This window comes from Mastomys coucha, unplaced genomic scaffold, assembly GCF_008632895.1.
Source record: "Mastomys coucha isolate ucsf_1 unplaced genomic scaffold, UCSF_Mcou_1 pScaffold15, whole genome shotgun sequence".
Classification (NCBI taxonomy): Eukaryota; Metazoa; Chordata; class Mammalia; order Rodentia; family Muridae; genus Mastomys; species Mastomys coucha.
This window is the reverse complement of record NW_022196897.1, coordinates 10,328,697-10,349,809: the sequence shown is the minus strand read 5'-3', so window position 1 is coordinate 10,349,809 and position 21,113 is coordinate 10,328,697. Positions and strand designations below refer to the sequence as shown.

At 39.2% G+C, this 21,113-nt stretch overlaps 1 protein-coding gene across 1 annotated transcript in view; it reads right to left on the bottom strand.

Annotated features, from left to right (window-relative positions):
* Positions 1–21,113, bottom strand: part of Apbb1ip (amyloid beta precursor protein binding family B member 1 interacting protein) — a 120,751-nt gene that overhangs the window by 68,042 nt on the left and 31,596 nt on the right. The window contains exons 2-3 of the mRNA XM_031369162.1: positions 6,298–6,369; positions 3,139–3,226 (exon numbers count right to left, since the gene is read on the bottom strand). Coding sequence (XP_031225022.1) covers positions 3,139–3,226; positions 6,298–6,369 — 160 coding nt within the window. The remainder of the gene's footprint in view (positions 1–3,138; positions 3,227–6,297; positions 6,370–21,113) is intronic.

Sequence of the window (21,113 nt, the reverse complement as noted above, 5' to 3'; positions counted from 1 at the left end):
TTTTTTTTAAAGAGCAATATGTACATAGGTGGGAATCATTATTCAAGTTTCTGTGATACAGAAATAAGATAAGAGCTGGGGAGTGGTGGTGCACGCCTTTAATCCCAGCACTTGGGAGGCAGAGGTAGGCAGGTTTCTGAGTTCGAGGCCAGCCTGCTCTACAGAGTGAGTTCCAGGACAGCCAGGACTATATGTAGAAACCCTGTCTTGAAAAACAAAAAAGACCAAAAAACCAAAACAAAAACAAAATCCAGAAATAAGATAAGAAAGGTTGAAAGTATTTTTAGGCAGTGACACACATCCACATATTGAGACTCCTGAAATAATACAATCAGTGTATGGTGTAAATTCCTAACAAGATGAAAAGGGGGCAAATGTGCTGTGCACTGGAGTGTCTCCAGCTACAGTCAGAGTGGAGCACAAGAGCAGATGCCTACATAGGGTCTCTTCAATATTTTGGTGCAAGAACTTTGGACTTTGGAAGAGTAGAGGAGGAGGGAAGTGGAAATGGGTGGAGGGGGAGTTCTCTTATGGTAGTCAGCTGGGCTTCACCCACCATGAGGAAGTGCAGAGCAAACTTCTGGAAGCCCTCCACGTAACCACAGGGAACCTTCACATTCTGAAATGCAGGATTAATGCAACAAAGGTATAAGAGAAAATAAAAAAGAAGATTAAGTAGTAAAGATTTTGTGAAGGCAGTGGGTTGGGAGAGCTTTCACAAGATAGAGTGAACACAGCTTTTTAGGGCACTGGGGAAGGAGGAGAGTTCCTTTGGATCTCGCCCAAGTGTGAGATAAGGGCGCATACTCAGCTAGTTGGCTAGCTTGCCAGGATCAGAGGGCATGGCGTTGGTGGATAGCATCAGCATAGCTGTGCTGGCAGTCAGGCATTCAAGGCATGATGATGCAGTGAAGGACAGACCCTGTGCAGGATGACCCAGAATGAGGAAATGGGAGTGTCAGAAATGGAGCCGAGTAAAAAGCAGAAAGCACTGGGAGTCAGCTCCTTGCTAGACAACATCAGTGTCACACAGTAGAGTACATCAGAATAAAAGTTCTGGCACAGCACTCATGCCAAGGTTCTACCATCAAATGAGTGAAGCAGATTTTTTTATGAACTATTTTTGCATAAAAATATTAATTAAAAAAAATTTCAGAGATATGACCAAAAACTGAAACTTGTTCATAAGTTCCTAACATGGTCAGTCACAATTGTTAATGAAAAACCTTTTAATAAACATTACTCTAAATTATTATAGCTATTTTATATAGTTATAAGCATTTTAGTGATAAAGTCTCTATAATGATATTTATATTACTGCCTAAAGAAAAGTTCATTTATATTAAAATGTTCTTTAATATCTTATTAATCTGTCAAAGAGCTCAAAATGTATTGCTATAGCTTAGATGTGCTAACATAGATTAATTTTTATTAATCAATGTAGAATTACATACTGAAGAACTGGGAATGAGAAATGGATTCTATTCTGAAGTCTGTTAATCTCTAATTTTTTTTTTTTTTTGAGACAGGGTTTCTCTGTGTAGCCCTGGCTGTCTTGGAACTCACTTTGTAGACCAGGCTGTATCCACCTGCCTCTGCCTCCCAAGTGCTGGGATTAATGGTGTGTGCCACCACCGCCTAGCCAATCTCTGAATTTTTAGTTCATTTTTTAGTTACCTTGTTTAACTTATTTTTAACTCATTTTAGCAATAATTTAACTGAAGGCAATAAAAAATGTATTCTAAACAAATTTAACTTGCTCTGTCCTCTCCCGAAGCCATCCATCCATGGGCATCTTGTCCTCCTGTTGCCACATCATAACATGGCTGTGCTTAGAGATTTATGGGTTTCTTTGACTCTATCATCTTTGCTACTTTTTTGATGCTAAGCCACAGTGTTTAGAAAACCTAGAGTTGACTATAGCAGTATGAACACTGACTAAACAAATTTTAGTTTAGTTTAGCACTGATGATAAAGTGCTCATTTGTGTCACTTCCAGAGGAAGAGGTAGGTGAATCTCTAAGAGTTCAAGGCAACCATAGTTTACATAGAAAGCTCCAGGACAGCCAGAACTCCATTGTGAGTCAACAAAACTAATAAAACTAGAAACCCCTCCCCAAACAAAACACCCACTGGAGGCTGTGTGTGCAAGTGTCTGTTAGACACGGCTGTCAAAATCCCCCCAAAGTGGATTACTCTTTGGAAACTTCATGGATGCTATTATCTCAGTGACTATAGCTGGCAGGAATAATACATTTTGTTTTATGGTGGATAGGAGAGTGTAGAAAAGAGTGTAGAATAAAGACCACTAGAAAGAGGTGCATTATAACTGACCAATCAACAGTCACCCATGCCTTTGGGCTTATCATGAAAATACTGCAAAAGATGGAAACAGCAAAGTTGTGTGGGAAATGGAAACAGAGGCTGGGCTTGGGTTCTGTACTGAGCTTCTTTGTAAGTTCAGTTATGTTTTGGGATCACTGGAAGTCTTGGCTACTCTTTTCAAGAGTTCTAGCCAGGCTACCCTTGTGGCTCAATATCTGACACCAAGAGTTCCAGTGAATTCTCACTAACATGGAAATGATTATTTCAAGATTTATCATCATTTCAATGACATCAGATCAACCAGTTAGTTCTCTGCAATAAGTTGAAAAGAGGATCTTGCTCTAAAGTAAAGCTTTAATCTCCAGAGGATTGAAAGTTTCAAACAGTAAATTATATACAAATACTTGTACATAATTTAAAATACATATTTAAAATAAAATGTATTTGGAATCAGTTCCCATTCATACATGATCAATTGTTATTAAACACTTTACTTTTATCCTTGAAGAGACATTTCTTACTGACTCCTTAGTAATAAAAAAAAAAAAATTCCTTTCTTTTTCAAAAGATAAGGTTATCTTGAGACTTTTCATAAATGGAAGCTGGTCTTCTCTTTCATTATATGTGAAAATATCTAATTGACTTCATTAATTAAATGTAGACATAGTAAATGACAAATGCACCATTCAAGACTTATGCACTACTTCCCCTGAAGTCCACATCTCCTTGGTTTCATGGTCAGAGTCAGTCCCATGGAGACCTCCGTCATTGCTATAGCTTCGGATTGCTTAAGAAACAAGTTTCTGTGCTTACCATTTAAATCCTTAAACCCCACACTGTAGTTAAACTCTTCTAGGGGTGGATTGGGGTCTGGAGGAGGAAGAGTGTCCACTCCTAAGCTCTGTGAAAACAGATCCCACAGTTTGTGTGAGTTATTCACAAAACCAACATTTCTGGAGCCCAAAACCACTCATTATTTATACATTTTCTCTCTTTTAAAAACCGTATTTTTACTTGAAAAATGTTTTATCATATTCCTTTTCCAGTATAGAAAATTTCAGCTTAAAAAACCTGTTCTAGGCCCAGGATCAGAGGTGAGGAGGACACAACATCTGTCCCAACACTGGGAGTAACTAGGACCAGTGAGACCAGACACACAGGAACTCCACTAGCCCAGTGGTTCAGGTTTCTTCTGGTCTGTCTGAGCTGGTTCCCTGAGCAGACCTTGGGCACAAGTAATCTGGAAAAGAAATTCTTCTACAAAAACCTTTCAATGATTGTTTACTCCCAAACTCCAAGGGCACTTATGTTTTGATGATTCTAATAGCAGCTGAAAAATGAGCTTCCCCAGAAGGGCCTGTCTAAGGCAAGCTACTGCTTTACCACTGAGCTGCATTCTCAGACCACTAGTTTTGCTTTTGTTGAATTTTGATATTATATTCTTATTGTTTATCTTCTTGCCATGCAGAAACTAAATGTTTCCATTTTAAAATATTTCATTCTATGTTTTGTAGCTTCTCTGTGTTATTTTATTTAGATGTGGTCATATTTTAAGATTATAAGCACTTTTTTTCTCTGTGTTTTCCTTCCCTTCATATATTTAGATCTTTGATCCATGGAACTCATTAACTTATAAAGCATGAGCTGGAGCTACAGATCTTACCAGCTGTTACTCCAATACCATTTATTAAATTATAATTTTTGTATTTACTTAGAAGGCAGCTTTTATCAGGATATGAGGGAGAGGCTGGGGGATATGAATAGAAGAATGTATTATTATTCAGAAATTTGGAGAAAGTAAGTTGGGATTCTTCATACAACTGTTTCAATTTTTCTATAAGCTTTAACTTTTTTCAGTATTACAATTACATTAGTTCAGTCAACCCACTTTAATTTTTACTTATTTTAGGAAGCTGAAGATAACAAGATTTATCCATCACTCTTAATCATACCTCTAATTTCAAGGAAAAGGTCAGGCACAAGATTCAGGCATAAAGACCAAACAGCAGCTCTTTGAATGACTGGGGAGATACCTAATCATCTCAGAAGTAAGTTGGAAATGTTCAACTTACAGAACAGATCATAGACAAGCACAAGATAGGGCCTTCCTTCTTCAGACTCAAACCTTGGGACCAATCTGGGAGAATTCCATGTATCAAGAGAGCTCAGGGCACCATCATCTTGGGCACAAAAAGACCAAAACCTAAATGACCTTGGTTGTGGCATACCCAAAAGATGAGATAAAGTTCCTTTCTTACTCTGGTGTGACAGTGAAAATCCTTGACTCTGATCAGTCAGGATGGTAATTTCTTCTATTAGTCAAAGATGAGAGTGAATGCATAGAGAAAAACCATGGCCCACTGAAATGTGGTTATGTCATAAATCCCACCCTCAAACAATGTGATTTCTTCAAAACCTCATATTTTTTCTGTTTTTTTAAAAGTTACAAAATTATCTATTGTAGTGTATGTGTGTGTTTGTGGGTGCATGTGTCATGCACGGTACCCATGTGAAGAAGGCCAGAAACCAACTTGCAGAGATCAGTTTTCTCCTATGATGCTAGTCCTGGAGATTGAACTCAGGTTACCAGGTTTGATAGAAAATGTCTTTACCCTTTGTCTCCTCTTTCAGTGAATCCAATCTTCTATGAGTTTGATTGGGAATAGAAAATAGATGTTAACTAAAAATGGTTAATGTTCCCTTGAGCAAACTGTCTTTAAAACAGACTGTACATCTGTTTTGAAGAGACCTTAATACTCTTATTTATTTATTTATTTATTTATTTATTTATTTAAGAATATTGTGCTATCTGTAGTTTAACATTGTGTGTGGAAGTGATGAGTCTAGAGACTTCAGAAACTAAGAAACAGTTGTAATAACATTAAAGACACAGAAAAGCTCACAGGACTTTGTGACCTGAGTCAGTGGTCCTTCAGCCACTGACTCCTAGGTTCTAGATGAACTGCCATAGTGAGGTCACTCTAGTCTTGATTGGCTGCTTTTCTCAGATATGTAGCCTGCAGCTGAGTGGCTTTTATGCTTCCTAGAGGGGACTGAGTTCTTACAGTCCATTGAGAACATCATAAAGAGTCCTTTGAAATATAGTATTTCCTTAAAGGACAGCACAAAATCATGTTATTCAGTGCCATTTGTCAGCTATTCTCTTTGAAGGCAGGTAAGCACTAGGGCTGTCAGCTCTTCTCTATGAAGGCAGGTAAGCACTAGGGCTGTCAGCTATTCTCTATGAAGGCAGGTAAGCACTAGGGCTGTTGCTCAGAAGTTGTTGAAGGAAACATGGGAGTTCTTTCACGGGACACGATAAACACGGTGTAGTGGCTATTCCCCATCATCCTGAAGCTGATGGTCTGATAGAAAGATGGAATAATTTTTTGAAGACACAACTATAGCGCCAATTAGGTGGCAACAGCAAGGAGGGCTGGGGCAGAGTTCTTCAGAAGGCAGTATGTGCTTTGAATCAGCATCCAATATATGGTACAGTTTCTCCCATAGCCAGGATCCATGGGTCCAGGAATCAAGAGGTGGAAAAGGGAATAGTTCCACTCACTATCACTCCTAGTGACCCTCTAGGAAAATTTTTGCTTCCTGTCCCCACAATTCTAGGTTCTGCTGGCCTAGAAGTTTTGGTTCCAGAGGGCAGAGTTCTCCTACCAGGTGAGCCTTCTAATTCTGAATTGTAGTTCATTTCAGATATAGTCAAGTTGACAACCAGGAATAGCCACTACACACGGACACTAACATAACTGTATGTGTGATCGTTATATCAAACTATGTACACTGAGGAGCAGAACCAATGAGAAGCTTTACTATTTTCTCCCAACACAGTCATAGTTACATCAGGGCATATGATGTTGCTAATCTCTGATGTTTTTTAAAGGAAACGCTTGTATCAAGTTTTGCAATTCCTAACCACCCCATTCCCCCATAGTTTTCAGGTTAAGTAGAGGGTTTTACCTGGGTCAAGAGATCCATCTCCCCCAGCAAAGTGCTGAACATCTGGTCTATGTCTTCATTTGATTCACCCATCTGAAACAGGAAGAGACATTAGAGGTCTCTAAAAGCTTATCAGGGCACACGTGTTGAGTTTTCATTCTTTCATTCAGAATAAAGAAATCCATGAAGAGAACAGCCTGGAGAAGAAGGCCCCCAATGCCCTGAAATTCCATGTTTGGATGTTATCTAATTTGATATCTGAGGTTGATCTTGGGACCTGCTGCAGAGCAAATCCTGAACTTGTTTTTCCAGCCTAAACTACTTAGGTCCTTAGGGCAAAGTGAACAAAGTAGACATTGTTCTGGTATTCACTTCACCATAGGATTCTTTTATCAGAAGGAGTGAAGCCTCATGCCACTCTTGATGGCTTTGATGGTTTGGGCTGTGGATTTGTTCTGGTGGAATATCAGTGTGATTAGTGAAGCACCCTTCTATAAAGTTTCCAGAGAAGCAGGGATTAATTCCTTGACTTATTTATAACAAGATAATACTTTTGGGAAGTGGTGAAAAGTAGGAAGTGGGCCTAGCTGAAAGAAGTCAGTCATCATGGGTGTGTCCATGCTGGGTGCAGTTATAGCTTGCTCTGGCCTCTCCCTGAATCTCCTTTCTCTGCTTCCTGTCGATCAAGGAGTGATCGGCCTCTTCCATGTTTCTGCCATTGTGATAATCTGTCTAGGTAAAGAAACTGGATTAATGTGTCTGAAATCAAGAGCCAAAATAGTATTTTCCCTCATTTTGAATTCGTTTTTGTTATATAGTTGGTCATTGTGTGGCAGAGCTACTAAGAGGCCATACTATGAGGTCAGAGGGATGTAGAGTTTTATATCCATTTAAAAACACATTAAAATGGACTGCATTTTAAAACACCTGTGATTAATTAAATGTATTTACCAAATTGTTCCACAGATATAAAGATATCTGTGAAATAAGAACAGCTTTGGTACATTTATTTGTAAGTACACAGAAGCTCCAGGGTAAAGCAAAGAGTGGAAACAAAGGATATTTTTCATCATAGCCTTCTTTCATCCCCTAAACCAAATGAAACAATTGTCCAAAAAAGGAGAAGTGTTAGGTTATGGCAAAATGTAGCAAGGCAATTTGGTAGGAGTAAGCAGCTGCTCTCCTTCCTAACATTTTTTGGCAAGGGTGAATTGAAAAATGAGGAGATAAGAATATTCATTCTTCAAGAACTGCTCAGCAGCCTGTAGTGTGGCAAAGAGAATGAAGTATGTTACATGTGAAATGAAGGATTCCCCCAAGAGCATTCCCAAGTGTTCTAAACACTATAAGACATTACAAGATCAATGTCAACTGCACAGCAGTAGCCTGGTGTGGGTAGAGGATTAATATCTATTTGGTCAGACCTGTGAATCCATTCTTGTTCCCACTAGGCAAAAATACTTGGAAAAAACCCTTGCACTGAATATGTCAAGACTTTTTCTTGATAAAAATCCCCATATAGCAACTATAGTCATGCATTGGCCAACAACTTGTCATTATTTTGTCAAGGACAGACTGCATTAACCACTATTGTCCTTGGGTCATATTGCTTGGAGGTGGTGAAGCCATCTTAGTTTGTGTAGATCTATTCTATGAGCTCATGACAATCAAAAAACCTAAACATGCATTGCTCAAAACTTATTCCCATTGCTGACTGACAGGTGACTATGATATTATCAGTGACATAGAGATAACTAAGAATACAGGGGGATGTATATATATATATATAATGAAATTTAAAGTACTTGAGTATTTTTGGATTTGGGAATCCATAGAGGTTTTTCGAACCATCCAGCAGGTGTTGAAGGCTGACTGCATTTCAGCCAACAATGTTTATTTGAGCACATACATGCTTCTGTTTTCATATGGACACAGGCACATATGCAGAGCAATGATGTTATGTAAGTATACAATGATTGCTATGTACTTACAGCTTGGCTCTCACAATGATCAATATGACCAGTCTTTTTAAATATATATATATACATACATATATATATATATAATTTCAATTGACTATTTTAGACAAATACTATTTTTCCACACATACTTTATAATATACAGGTCAGATTTAAAAGAGTAAGCTTTTAAAATTCTTTCAGTAGTATATATGAATTATACACAAAGGTAGGTCTCATTATTTTTATACATGATCTTCTCACTGTATTTTGATCATATGCAGCCCCCATTATCCACTCAAGTCCCCCTCCCACTCCTGCTAATCCCTTTCCTTTCTGTAAATAGCCCTTTTACTTTTTACAATCTTTTCTTTGGATGTGTGTGTGACCCAGTGAGTTTCATTAATGTTGCTTACAAGAAAATGGGTACTTTACCAGTAGCTATACCACTGAAGAAAATTTCCCTCCTTATCAACAATTAACTGTGTGCAAGTCCTTATGGGAGAATGGGCCCCATGAAGCCTTCCCACTTCTACTACAAGATATTGACAGGTTCAATTTTGTGCAGATTGTCTGCAGTTAATCGCAGCTGTTATGAGTTCAAGAGTGTATGAGCCACTAAATGCCTGGTCAGTGTTTCTACTAATCCCCTATACTTCCTTCCAGCTTTCACATTCTTTCTGCTCCTTACTGCACTAGTTCCCTGAATTCTGGAGAGGGCGATATAGATGTCTGGGCATCCAATGGTCATTTTTTTCTCAGTACCTTGATCTGTTGTTAATCTTCTGAGTAACTGCTGACCACCAAATAAAGAAACACATTTGACCAAAGCTGACAGCAACATCAATTCAAAGGCAATTTGATGGCCGTATCTTGGTACTCATTATATAGACCAGGGTAACTTCAAACTCAGAGATCTGTCTGCTCCTCCTGAAAGCTGGGCCTAAAGATGTATACCACTATGACCAACAATAGTGCAATTCTTAAAACAATAATTACAATCCTATTCTCTATGATTTGTTTAATAATAATAATAATAATAATAATAATAATAAACCTTTTGCTGAAACAGGCTAGGCCAAGGCAGAACAATTTATTCTAAAAACTTACAGTTTATCTTTTAAATGACTTCAATTTAATATTTAAGTAGCAACATCTTTGTTTTTCTTGGCTTTATTCAATTTAAGACTCTTTATAATAATTACTTCTGTTCTACCTATTGATTGTTTTCTGAAAAACAACTCCAATCATATTTTAAAGTGCTCCAGATTATAGAAGAAAAATGATGTACTGAAAACTGTAACAGTAATATGTATCTGGCACTAACCACATTGCAAAAACTCTCTGTAAGCCAACATTTGCCTACCAGGACAGGATTAGAAGATATAACACTACATAAACCTTTTTTGGGGGGTGAGGGTGGAGAGTGAATCTGTGGATATTCTCCAAGTATCCACCATGTAGAGCTAGTGTCTAATCTTTTCATATTATTCTCAGCAGTAATCTTGGGCTTTAGTATTCTTACTTTCCTTGCAACAGACTGTCAGCTAATGTATGTTCTTTCTTTCTGAAGTACCTGACTCAGGTATTTTGTTATAGCACAAAAATTATACTAGTAGGCTCTGCTTTTCAGATTTCCTACAAAATGCAGGAAAATATGTAAGGGAATAAAATATTTATGTTTTTACAGGTTGTCAAAATAAAATGCTATTCAAAAATCTTAGAATAGATTTTTCATGCATTACTTTAATGAGGAAAGACTAGCAGAATAAATAACAAAATTATATAATTGCTCATGTAAGTTTATTTTATTAGAGTCTTATGTGGCATAGCAATGTGAGAAATAAAGAAACCCTTCAGACAAATTATTATTAACAGCAAAATATTACTTTAATGAGTCAAAGCAATCTATTCAGAGAGTATAAAGTATATTTATTGGCTGTTATTATAAGCTACCAATCTATGTTACAACTAACTCATAGGAAGCAAAGGTGGTATGGGCAGGAAGGACCTACCATCCATGTGCTCTCTTAAACCAGTGACTGGAAAAAGCACTAAATTAAAGCCATGTGACATCTATGACTCAGCAATTCCCCCTCCCCCGAACCTAAGACTGGTTTCTCAGTCAGCATACACTACTGATGCACACTGGGTAACTGATGAGAGAGGGCACGTTAGTCACCCAAGATGGAAATAACTCGGACTGACAGCACATACCTGTGACCCGTGACCCCTGCTCCTGCCCTTTCCTTGTTCTTACCTTGCCCCCACTGCTCTCTATGTGACTTCTCAGACTCATCAACATTCTGCTGGAAGTATATAATCGTAAATAATAAGTTACATTTAAAATCTTGCATTTTTGGTAAATCAGACATTGGATTCAGGAGTACAAGAGTATTACTGGGTTGTCTGTCTAGCCTTGAACTTGGGATCCTTCTGTCTCAGTGAGCAAAGTGCTAAGATTTTAGTGTAGTAGAGCATTCATAGCTTTAAGAGCTTCCCCTCTGTCCCCTTTTAAGCATAAAGTTTTGTTAGTCTGTAAATTCAATCATCTTACATGACAATCCTTTCCTTCAAGAAAGCCTTATTTCTGGAATGGGTAGATAAGAGCCACAGATAGTTCACATATTACACACACACACAAGTATGAGGACACAAGGCTGTGTGTGTGTGTGTGTGTGTGTGTGTGTGTGGTACTTTCCAAAGGTCAAAAGAGAGACCGCCCATCCATGAGGCAGGATGTGTTATCAGGGTTAGCAGCCAACAGCTGGGGTGGAGGAGCTGTTGCAATGAGGCACAGCATTGCAAAACAAATCATGTTCACACCAGGACTGGGTGGAGTCAACATCTTTTCATAAGTATGTCATTTCTGGGTTCTTTTTGTGCTTTGGTAAGAATATCACATTGTTGGTTAAAGGAGAACTGGAATAGTACTTTCTCAGAGTTATACTATTCTTCCTCCTGGAGAAAGAAGGGTGTGCTGGAGAGGAGCACATTCAGGCTAAAATGACATTTCTCAGTGGCAATGGGATTTTCCTAATGCTCAAATATCTCCTCGGATTCAAATTCAATCTTCAAGTATTGACCCCAAATACTTTCTCTTTTTCACATAAATAAACTTGAATCACGTATATTTGAAAATCCAAGTACTATGTTATATATGTCCGACAGGACATATACTTAGATTAACTTCACACATTTAATTCAGTTTGAATGCAGTCTTCATTGTTGTTTGCTTAGTAAATGTAGCCATGGTTTTGAATCAAGTCAGTTTGTATTATCCTACCTGCTCATAAAAGTCAGTTTAAAGACCCTCAGGCATTTCCACTCAAACAGCTCTCACTCACTATTTCTTCTTCTGCAACCCCCAACACCCCAGGTTTGGTGAGTGTCCCTTCGTCACTCATTAGTCTTAGTTAGAAGTTGGTATGATCCTCTCCTCTTCCGTTTTTCCACCTGGTGAGTCAGAAAATCCTCTTGGATTTTCCTGTGGATGGTTTCTCCTCTCTTTCTTACCTTTTGGCCATAGCTGAAAGCTTCATCTATCTGCTCCTCCAGCTTCTAGTCACCCTGACTTCCTGTCCTCACTGACAGCATAAGCACCGAATTCAAACACAGTCATGAACTTGTCACTTTCCTGCTTAAAATACTTTCCATGGCTGACCATGAGCGAGTGGAGGAGCTCTGTGCCCACCATGTCTTCAGAATCTTCCAGGAACTTCTCCTACCCACTTCTTAAGGCTCAGTTCTTGCTATGCAGGGCCCATGATGCCCTATGAATATGCTTTGTGTCACTCTTTTTGTCTCTGTGTATACATTCCTTATAAATAATATCCTCTGTTTATGCTTAATAAAATCTGAGTTTTTCAAAATCTAGCTTTCATGTCAACTGTTCAATGCTGTTAATAAAACCATCAGACATTTGTTACCATTGTCCTCAGCCTACAGTCAATTCTGGCTTCAGTGACCTCCTCAAGAAGGTCTCTAACCTCCTGGTGCCTCAGTTTCTTGTATGCAAACTGAGGAATAATAATATTCATATCACAGAGTTGCTGTGGCATTTATGTAAGAGTTCATGTAGTCCTGCCTTAAGTCTGCAGTCACAGCCTTTGACATAATAGGACCAGGCTCCTTTGGCTACTATCTTAGAACTCTTCAGATTTACTGGGAACTAAAAATACTAGGGAGCAGTTACTAAGGATCAGAGCTTACAATATATGCCTTCCAAATTGTCCTGCTGACTAACTACCATCCCAGACAGGAAGATGTGGGCTAGCATCCAGTTAAAAAGCTCCACACAAAGCTCCACACAAAGCTCCCTGTCACTCACTGCCTACATGCTTGACATGGTTCCTGCAGTGCCGCATCAGACATGTAACATGGCAGTTCTGGATGATCCTTAGAGCTTAACAAATTCCATCTTTCCTCTGACAGGTCAACTAAACAGAAAGTTGGCTTTAAACAGTTTATTTTTTTAAAAAATTGTATGTATGTGTAGATGTTTGTCACATGTGTGCAAGTATCAGAAGAGGATGGTAAATCCTCTGTTGCAGAGAGAGCAGGAAGCACTCTCAACCACCAAGCTAGGCCCAGAAATGCCTGCTTTTAGCTGTTGTCACAGCTACAGGCTTGCTTTAAAGTCAAGCGTCTAAGTTGCTTTGAGAACTCCATTAGCAACTTGACTGGCACTGCCAAGGGGTTTAACTCTTAAGCCAACCCCAACCCAATCAGTTTTACAAGTAATAAATTGCTAAACTATATCATTTAATAAATAAAACAGGTTACTGTCACTTAGAATTTAGGCAGTCAACTGAAGGCCAGCTTGAGCACTTTGATTATACCTTGTCTCCATTGCCATGAAAGAACAAACAAAAACAGGCTGTGTATGGAGGTTTGCACTTCTAATTCCAGTACTCAGGAGGCAGAAAGAAAAACTCAAAGTCAGTCTGAATCTCCTAAGGGAGATCTTGTCTGAAAAGTACAAAACAACTACAAAACCAACCAACAAAATTTTTCCAAAAAAAAAAAAAAAAAAACCAAAGAAGAGAAAAAGAGAGAGCAAAAAGTGTACCTTAATTGTTCACATGCTATACCTAACTCATTTTAACTTGATGAACAGATATATCTTAATTTAAAAAGTAAGAATGAAGTAGCTTTGGGTTGAAAGGATTCTTCAGTGGTTATGAGTACCTCTTGCTAGGTTTGATTCCCAGCACCCACATGGTTACTCACAACCATCTGTAACTCCAGTTTCAAGGGATCTGGTGCCCTCTTCTGATTTTCTTGGGCACCAAGCACATGTATGGTACAAAATTATGCACACAAGCAAAACATTCATCACATAAAGTGTGAGAAATAAATCTTTACTTTAAAAAAGAGAAAACTGAGGTACCCTGTGTTTAAGCAAGGTTGAACAATCAATGAATATGTATTACATGGTTAGAGGCTTAACCCCTTTAAGACTTCCTGTGTAGGTTTTTGTAACTGCAATTATCATGGGCCTACACCAAAGATTAAGTATTTAGAACTTATATACCATCTTTGCATTTAGAAGATGGTAAAAAAGATGACCATTTTATTGTTACTCTGGTTTTTCTTTACATTACAGGTGAACAGTATTTTGAGTCTATAATCAGCTTGTCAGAGATGAAATTTAATTAAAATTAATGAGAAACAACATTTAAAAATCCGAGGCTCTCTTAGCAACAATTTTCTTTCTGTCTTTATTATTTCTAACCTTTAAAAATTGCCAGCTGATAATAGCTTTTCAAGGAACAACTAAACATACCAAAAGGACAGATTAAAAGGAAGAAAACGTTTTTGGAAACTACTTCCATTTATGGAATTATTCAAATTCAGTATGGTGGCAATTGGGAAATGTGCACAGGTGATTTATAAGTTTGAGGGCAGCCTGAACTACACGGCAAGTTCCAGTCAGTCTTAGCTACACAGTGAGATGTAATCTCAAAAAGAAGAAAAATTCACAGTCTCTGTCACATTTAGTTGGTGTCACACCTGGCTGGTGGCACACTTGGTATGACATACAAAGTGCAGAATCCAGCCAAACACACATGCTGGCAGAAGCTCTGAAGTTGTTGCTTTATAATGTGCTTGATGAACAACTTACACTGTTGAGCTTGACCTAACTTTTTAAGTATAATTTCTTTTTTTCTCCCCAAAATGTAATGAAAGCTTCTCCTGAAGAGGAAGTGGTTTGCAGTACAGCAGAGTACATGGTTTAAGGTTGCTGCAATATTTAGGGACAGAGGAGGAAGTCAAAGTAACATGAAACAGGAAACAGAGGTACCTGTAATGTAACAGAGAAGACAAACTAATACAACTCGACAAATAACTAAGAGGAATTCAGGGGAGTTATTTGACCTGATTTTGCACAGTGTGCTTTGAGATTAGTGAAAACCAGCTCCTGAGATTGCTGGACAGTCTCTTTGGTCATGAGACAACAGACTAACCACACTTGTCACAGGGGAAACTCGCATGGACACTGCATTTGTACTTCTGTGTGTGGTCATGTACCAACGTTCAACACAACAGCCCACTTTCACAATTATGTCATGGGATGGTGTGATGACAAAACAGTTATAAAAAGAGAGTTATTTGAGAATGGCATGACTTCGTTCAGTAACTTAAATACTGACAGGCTGCTTTTAAGCCTAAAAGGTTGGCATGTATGTGTGCCTGATCATATGTGCACATGCACTGAGGCACACACACACACACACACACACACACACACACACACACACAGAGCAATGAGATGGGCTACTACAATTTGAACATACAGAGTGTGAAAAGTACTTTCTAAATCTTGGGGTGTTTTTTTTAAGTTCCCTCTTTATTTAATTTAGAATGCCTATATAAGGAATGGGGAACTGTCCTGATTTTCAATCTCTTGTGACATAAAACAAAATTGTAACACAGTTTAGAACTTTTTGAAGAACAAACCCAACAAATATTTATTGGTGGCTTTTGCAGATAAACTAGGCATATTGATGTTCAATAAACAAAACTCCTGTGGCTAGTCAAGTTTGTTCACTGGTTCACACTTGGTCTGTTGCCTTCTGAATGTACCCCAGTTCTACTTTTTTTCTGTCATATCACCTACTCTTTAGGCCAAGATTACCAATGACTTTCATGTGGCCACATGTGATGGTTCCAATCATCAGATACAGCATTTAATGTTGAGGGTCATCCCTCTGGATCTGAGGGTTCAAGATCCATAGAGTCAACCCACCATGGAGCAAAGGTATTTTTCAAAGAAACATGTGCCCTCTTCTGAAGGTGTGAAGAACAGCGTGGACCCTGGGAGATCAGCCTGGTCGTCATCCTTGTGCTTGGAGTCGGGCTAAGGGCTGCTTTCCCTATCTCCATGTTACACAGATTTCAGTGGGAGCCTCCCTATGATGAATGCCACAGGCTTTAGACTCCATCTTCTGCGCTAGGGAGGAGAGCTGGGGGCAATGCTTTGGGAGGACTGGGAACTGATGCCCGTGTGGTTCCAACTCAGCTGCCTGAGCCCTGGGAGTGGTGTGTATTTGGCCATGTGTAGTGAGATGGAGGGCTGTGGTTCTCTCACATCTTGCTCCTTAGTAGGAAGGGTTGGCAGAATAAGAAACCACACAGGAAGTTACAAATGGGGCCTTGCTGTAGGGCCTCACATGGAGCACAGTGGGGCTAAAGCATCCTTTTACCCAACTGTCAATCATTAAATCTAATTTGGCACCAGGCATGTGACATATGCTATTAGTCTTAAACCTTACAAAGGTGAGGCAGGTGGATTACTTTGAGTTTGAAATCAGTCTTTGGGGGCATAGTTTGAGACCAGGCTGTACTACATACAATAAATGATCTTATCTCAAAACCAACCAACCAACCAACAAAAAAAAACCCAGCCAACCAACCAACTAAACAAATTAAAAAAAAAAAAAACAAACCAAAAACTAAACCAAGCCAAGCCAACAACAGCAACAAACAACCCCAAACAAAAGAATTGAGCAACTAAATTAGAGGAACAGTTAAATCACCTATCACCATTACTAAACCTGTAGTTCAAACCCATCCTCCTCCAAAGAGGTCATGCAGCTAAGGTGGCAGAAAACATGTGTCAAGGAGCTGGCTCATAATCAAAAATTAAAAATTATTTGATATACTGTTTTTCATGTAAAACTGTGTTATGATTTCCTTCTTGCTCAAAAATAAATATTTACATGTGTGTGTTGTATGTGCGTGTCTTTGTATGTGTGTAGTGTGTCCTTGTGTGTCTGTGTGGTGTGTGTATCTTTGTGTGTGTAAGCATGTGTAGTCTCATCATGCATTCATGCGTGTGTGTGTGTGTGTGTGTGTATATATGTGGTGTCTTTTTGTATGTGTGTACTTGTGTGCATGTGCTGTGTGTGTGTCTTTGTATATGTGTGTCTGTGTATGTATGGCATGTATCTGTCTGTGTGTTTGTCTTTATATGTCTGTGTATTTTTGTGTCTGTGTCTATGTGGTGTGTGTGTCTGTGTGTAGTGTGTGTGTGGTGTGTGGTATATGTGTGTGTTTGTATATGTCTTTGTGTGTATTTGTGTGTGTGTCTGTGTACATGTGGTATGTGTGTGTGTCTTTGTGTGTATGTGTGTGTCTGTATGTGTATGTATAAATGTGGTGTGTGTGTGTGTGCTTGTATGTATGTCTGTGTGTGTGTGTGTGGTGTATGTGCGTCTTTGTACATGTGCATGGTGTATGTGTTTTTGTGTGTGTGTAGTGTATGTAGTGTGTGTCTTTGTGTGTGTGTGTACGTTCATGCTGGAGATGGGATGTAGGACCTTGCATATGTTAAGTATCACTGAAACACAACACATTCTATTTGTTTTGGTTCTTTATTTCTCATCCATAGTTTTTACTCTATGTTTTTCAGAAGACAGCCTCTAACATTGTATAGGTATCACACTGGAGAGACTGAAGTTGAGACTTCATTCTGGCTAAGTTCAGCAGCCTCTCCTTCCAGCCCCCTCCAAGCTTGCTCAATCCTCCCTGGCCTTAGTTTCTCTGGCCTCAGGATACACTCACCTCCTTCCCTGCAAGCCCTGCTCTCCTGCTGACTCCTGGTGTAGTAACTGCTGTCAGCTCCTAAGTGGTGTTAGGCCACACTAGTTTCTCTTCTAAAGCTCCAACGATCTAGTCAGTGTCACCTGACCCTTTACCTTCCAGATTTTATCTTGGCTGCCCAGCTGTTCTGGAACGTTGTAAGCATGTGCTTTGCTGTGTGTCTGGAGCATCTGTCCCACACTCATCTAAATAATCTTCTCATTGCCTTTAGGCCTTTGTTTAACCATCAAGCCATCCTTCCTCACAGAGACCTTCCCAGACCTAGCTCAAATCAGCTCTTTCCTACTATCCCCCAATACCTCGCACCCCTCACTCCTGTTTATAGTCCCCCACCTTCAGAATGTAAGCTCAATGTGGGGTTCACTGTTTTCATTTACTATTATAGTCCCAGTAAATAGAGCAATGTAGAGTATAGCAGTGGTCAAATGAATAGCTGTTAAATGAGTGAGCTCTCTGAGGGCAGGAGTCCAGGCTGCCTTCTTCATTCCTGTGTTCTTATGGTGACACACATGATCACCTTGGTCATGTAAGGTCTTTACGCATGCATGTTAGAAAACTTAGTAAGTTAAGGGAGAAGATGGGAAAGGTAAAAGGGAAGAAGTTAAATTTTACTGTGTTGCTGTGGCCCAGGCTGGCTTTCAACTTCTGATCCTTTAGCTCTCTCCTCCTGGGTTCTGGGATTTCAGACCTGTGCTGTCATTCCTCATTATTGGGGAGATGGATGGATCTTAAAGCAGAGAACGATTCCATAGCCACCATGTGGGTGGTAGTGGGAATAAATAATGGTTGTTTACATCTTTGGGCAGATGGTGCAATGTGACCTTTATTTAAATTACTGTCACTTCTCTGAGTCATGCTCTAAGAGAGGTAAGAATTGAAATGGTTGAATGAGACTCTTCAGAGTTCAGCAGATTGAGAAAACCATGTTACACATATTACACAGTGCCTATAAAGTGGGTATTTTAAAATGAAAAACATCCCAAAGAGGCTTCTCTCAGATTAACCAGATGTCTAATTTTTCATCATCAGTGATGGGACAATGTGATGTGTGTTCCCTACCGTTGGCATTGTGAGGACACAACATCTTCTCTATAGAACTCTTTGGAAGTGGCAATCTGCTCTACACCCAGTCAGAGCAATCAGCCAGATAAATCCAATTTGAGGGACATTTTGCCAAACAAAAAACTGGTCTGGACTTTTAATATTCTTTTTAGACATGGTTTCATTATGTAGCCTGGGTTGGTTTTGAATTCATAATCCTGTTGCTTCAGTTGCCTAGTGTTGGAGGAAAATGTCTCAACTTTTCAAGTAATAAAAATATTATTAAGATAATGGAAAATGAGTATAGGTTATATATCAGAAAAAGGAGTGTGATTATTGTACTGTGGTGTTTGTATGCAGCTACTACAGTGTGATATGTGAATCATGTAAGAGAATGGTTTATGTTTTTTAGAGACATACAGTGGAAATAGAGAAGTATAAACAACAAATGATGTTAAGTGAAGGACTTATGGGTGATCATTTCATTCTTCCTATTTGTTGAAAGTTTAGCTTTTCAAAATAAAACATCTTTAGAGAAAAAAGAACCAAGTTAACTAAAAGCAACCAGAGAGGAAGAGGGATAGTCAGATAAGTAGAGGCAGGTAGATGTAACGAAAAATATCTCTCTTGGGCACTGTAAATTATTTTATCTAGGTCTTATTAAAACCAGGTGAGCTTCAGAAATTCTCATTTTCGTAGAGGAAGAGTGTGTGGTCAGAAGTCGGAGTGACATGTCTAAGATCAAACAGCTCCCACGTGGTTGGATGACCTGTCATTCAATCACTCCTACGTTCTCCAGAAGATAAATGAGTAGATGATGACTCATGGCAGATGTGTGTGTGTGTGTGTGTGTGTGTGTGTGTGTGTGTGTGTGAGAGAGAGAGAGAGAGAGAGAGAGAGAGAGAGAGAGAGACAGAGACAGAGAGAGACAGAGAGAGAGACAGAGAGGGAGAGGGAGAGATAGAGACGGAGACAGAGAAAGACAGAGAGAAACACAGATGGAATTAACATCTAAGGACTCAAGACCACACCTTCACATACAAGGACAAAGGTAGTGAGACAGGATTGTTGGGGAGCTGTGTTTCCATCCCAAAGGAATGTTCACATTGTTTGGAGAAGCTCTGAACAGTGACTCATTTATACCTTCTTTACTCCATGGAGGGTCATAGTGCTTTCTTCTAGAACAGATCACCTGAACTGAGCTCAGGATCTGCTGTAGCCTTGAGAACATCAAAGGCTTGGTAGAAAGCAGATGAAAAAATGTAAAAATTTATTTAGGCAAACACTATAAACATTGATTATTATGAAATTCTTAGGGAAATGGATGGGTCTGAAGAATATCATCTTGAGTGAGGTAACCCAATCACAAAAGAACAATCATAGTATGCATTCTCTGATAAGTGGATATTAGCTCAGAAGATCGGAATACACAAAGTACAAACCACAAACCACAAGAAACTCAAGAAGAAGGAAGACCAAAGTGTGGATACAAAATACCCATGGAAGGAGTTGTAGAGACTAACTATAGAGCAGAGACTAAAGAAAGGACAATTCAGAGACTACTCCATCTGGGAATCCTTCCCATATTCAATCATCAAATCTAGACACTATTATGGATGCCAGCAAGTGCTGGATGACAGGAGCCTAATATATCTATCTCCTGAGAGGCTCTGACAGTACATGACTAATACAGATGTAGAGGCTCACAGCCATCCATTGAACTGAGTACAGGGTCCCCAATGAAGGACCTAGAGAAAGGACCCAAGGAGCTGAAGGTATTTGCAGCCCCTTAGGATGAACAACAATATGAAATAACTAGTACCCTCAAGAGCTCCCAGGGACTAAACCACCAACTAAAGAGTATACATGGTGGGACTCATGGCTCCAGCAGCATATGTATAGCAGAGGATAGCCAAGCTGGTCATCAATGGGAGGAGAGGCCCTTGGCCCTGTGAAGGTTCTGTGTCCCAGTGTAGGGGAATGCCAGGGCTAGTAAGCAGGAGGGGGGCAGGGTGGTGAGCAGGGGGAGGGGAAAGGGAACAGGGGTTTGTTTTATTTTTAGTTTTGTCTTATTTTATTTTATTTTATTTGGAGGGGAACCTGGGAAAGGAGATATTGTAAATAAAGAAAACACCTACTTAAAAAAAAAGTAATTTTCCTTTTCAGCAGAGGTTGGCAGGCTGGTTTATCCATGATGGAAGATTATCAGTTAGTAATGGCTGCATAGCCAATGCTTCTGACTGATATTCAGAAAAGCAGACTTCTAATAATATGTCATTCAACAGTGAGATAAAACTTTCTGTTTAATCAAAGTAGACATACAGAAAGTACAAGACATTCTTTAATAAGCTTACAAATCACATGGCAGACACTAAAGAACAAGACTCTGGCTCAGCCTGGGTAATGAACAGCCATCTGGTATCCTGGTGTGCTCTGGCTTGTGGTGGCATAATGTATCATGTGAGAGTACATGGCTGAGGCAGCAGAGGGGACGGGAGAGAACACAAGCAAGCAGAAGTAGAAACTTCCCCATACTGAGAATCTTCAGATTCCCAGTGTCAAGAAGCTCAGAGTGCTCCATTTCTACTATACTGTTACTGTGTTGTTGTTCCTAATATTTAATGCAGTCTCCCTGTCTCCAGCACTTAATTGGAGTTTTCCTTAAAGTTTGAGAGGTTTGGTCCATTCTTTTTTTTTTATATAGTCTTTTTTTTTTTATTTATATGCGAA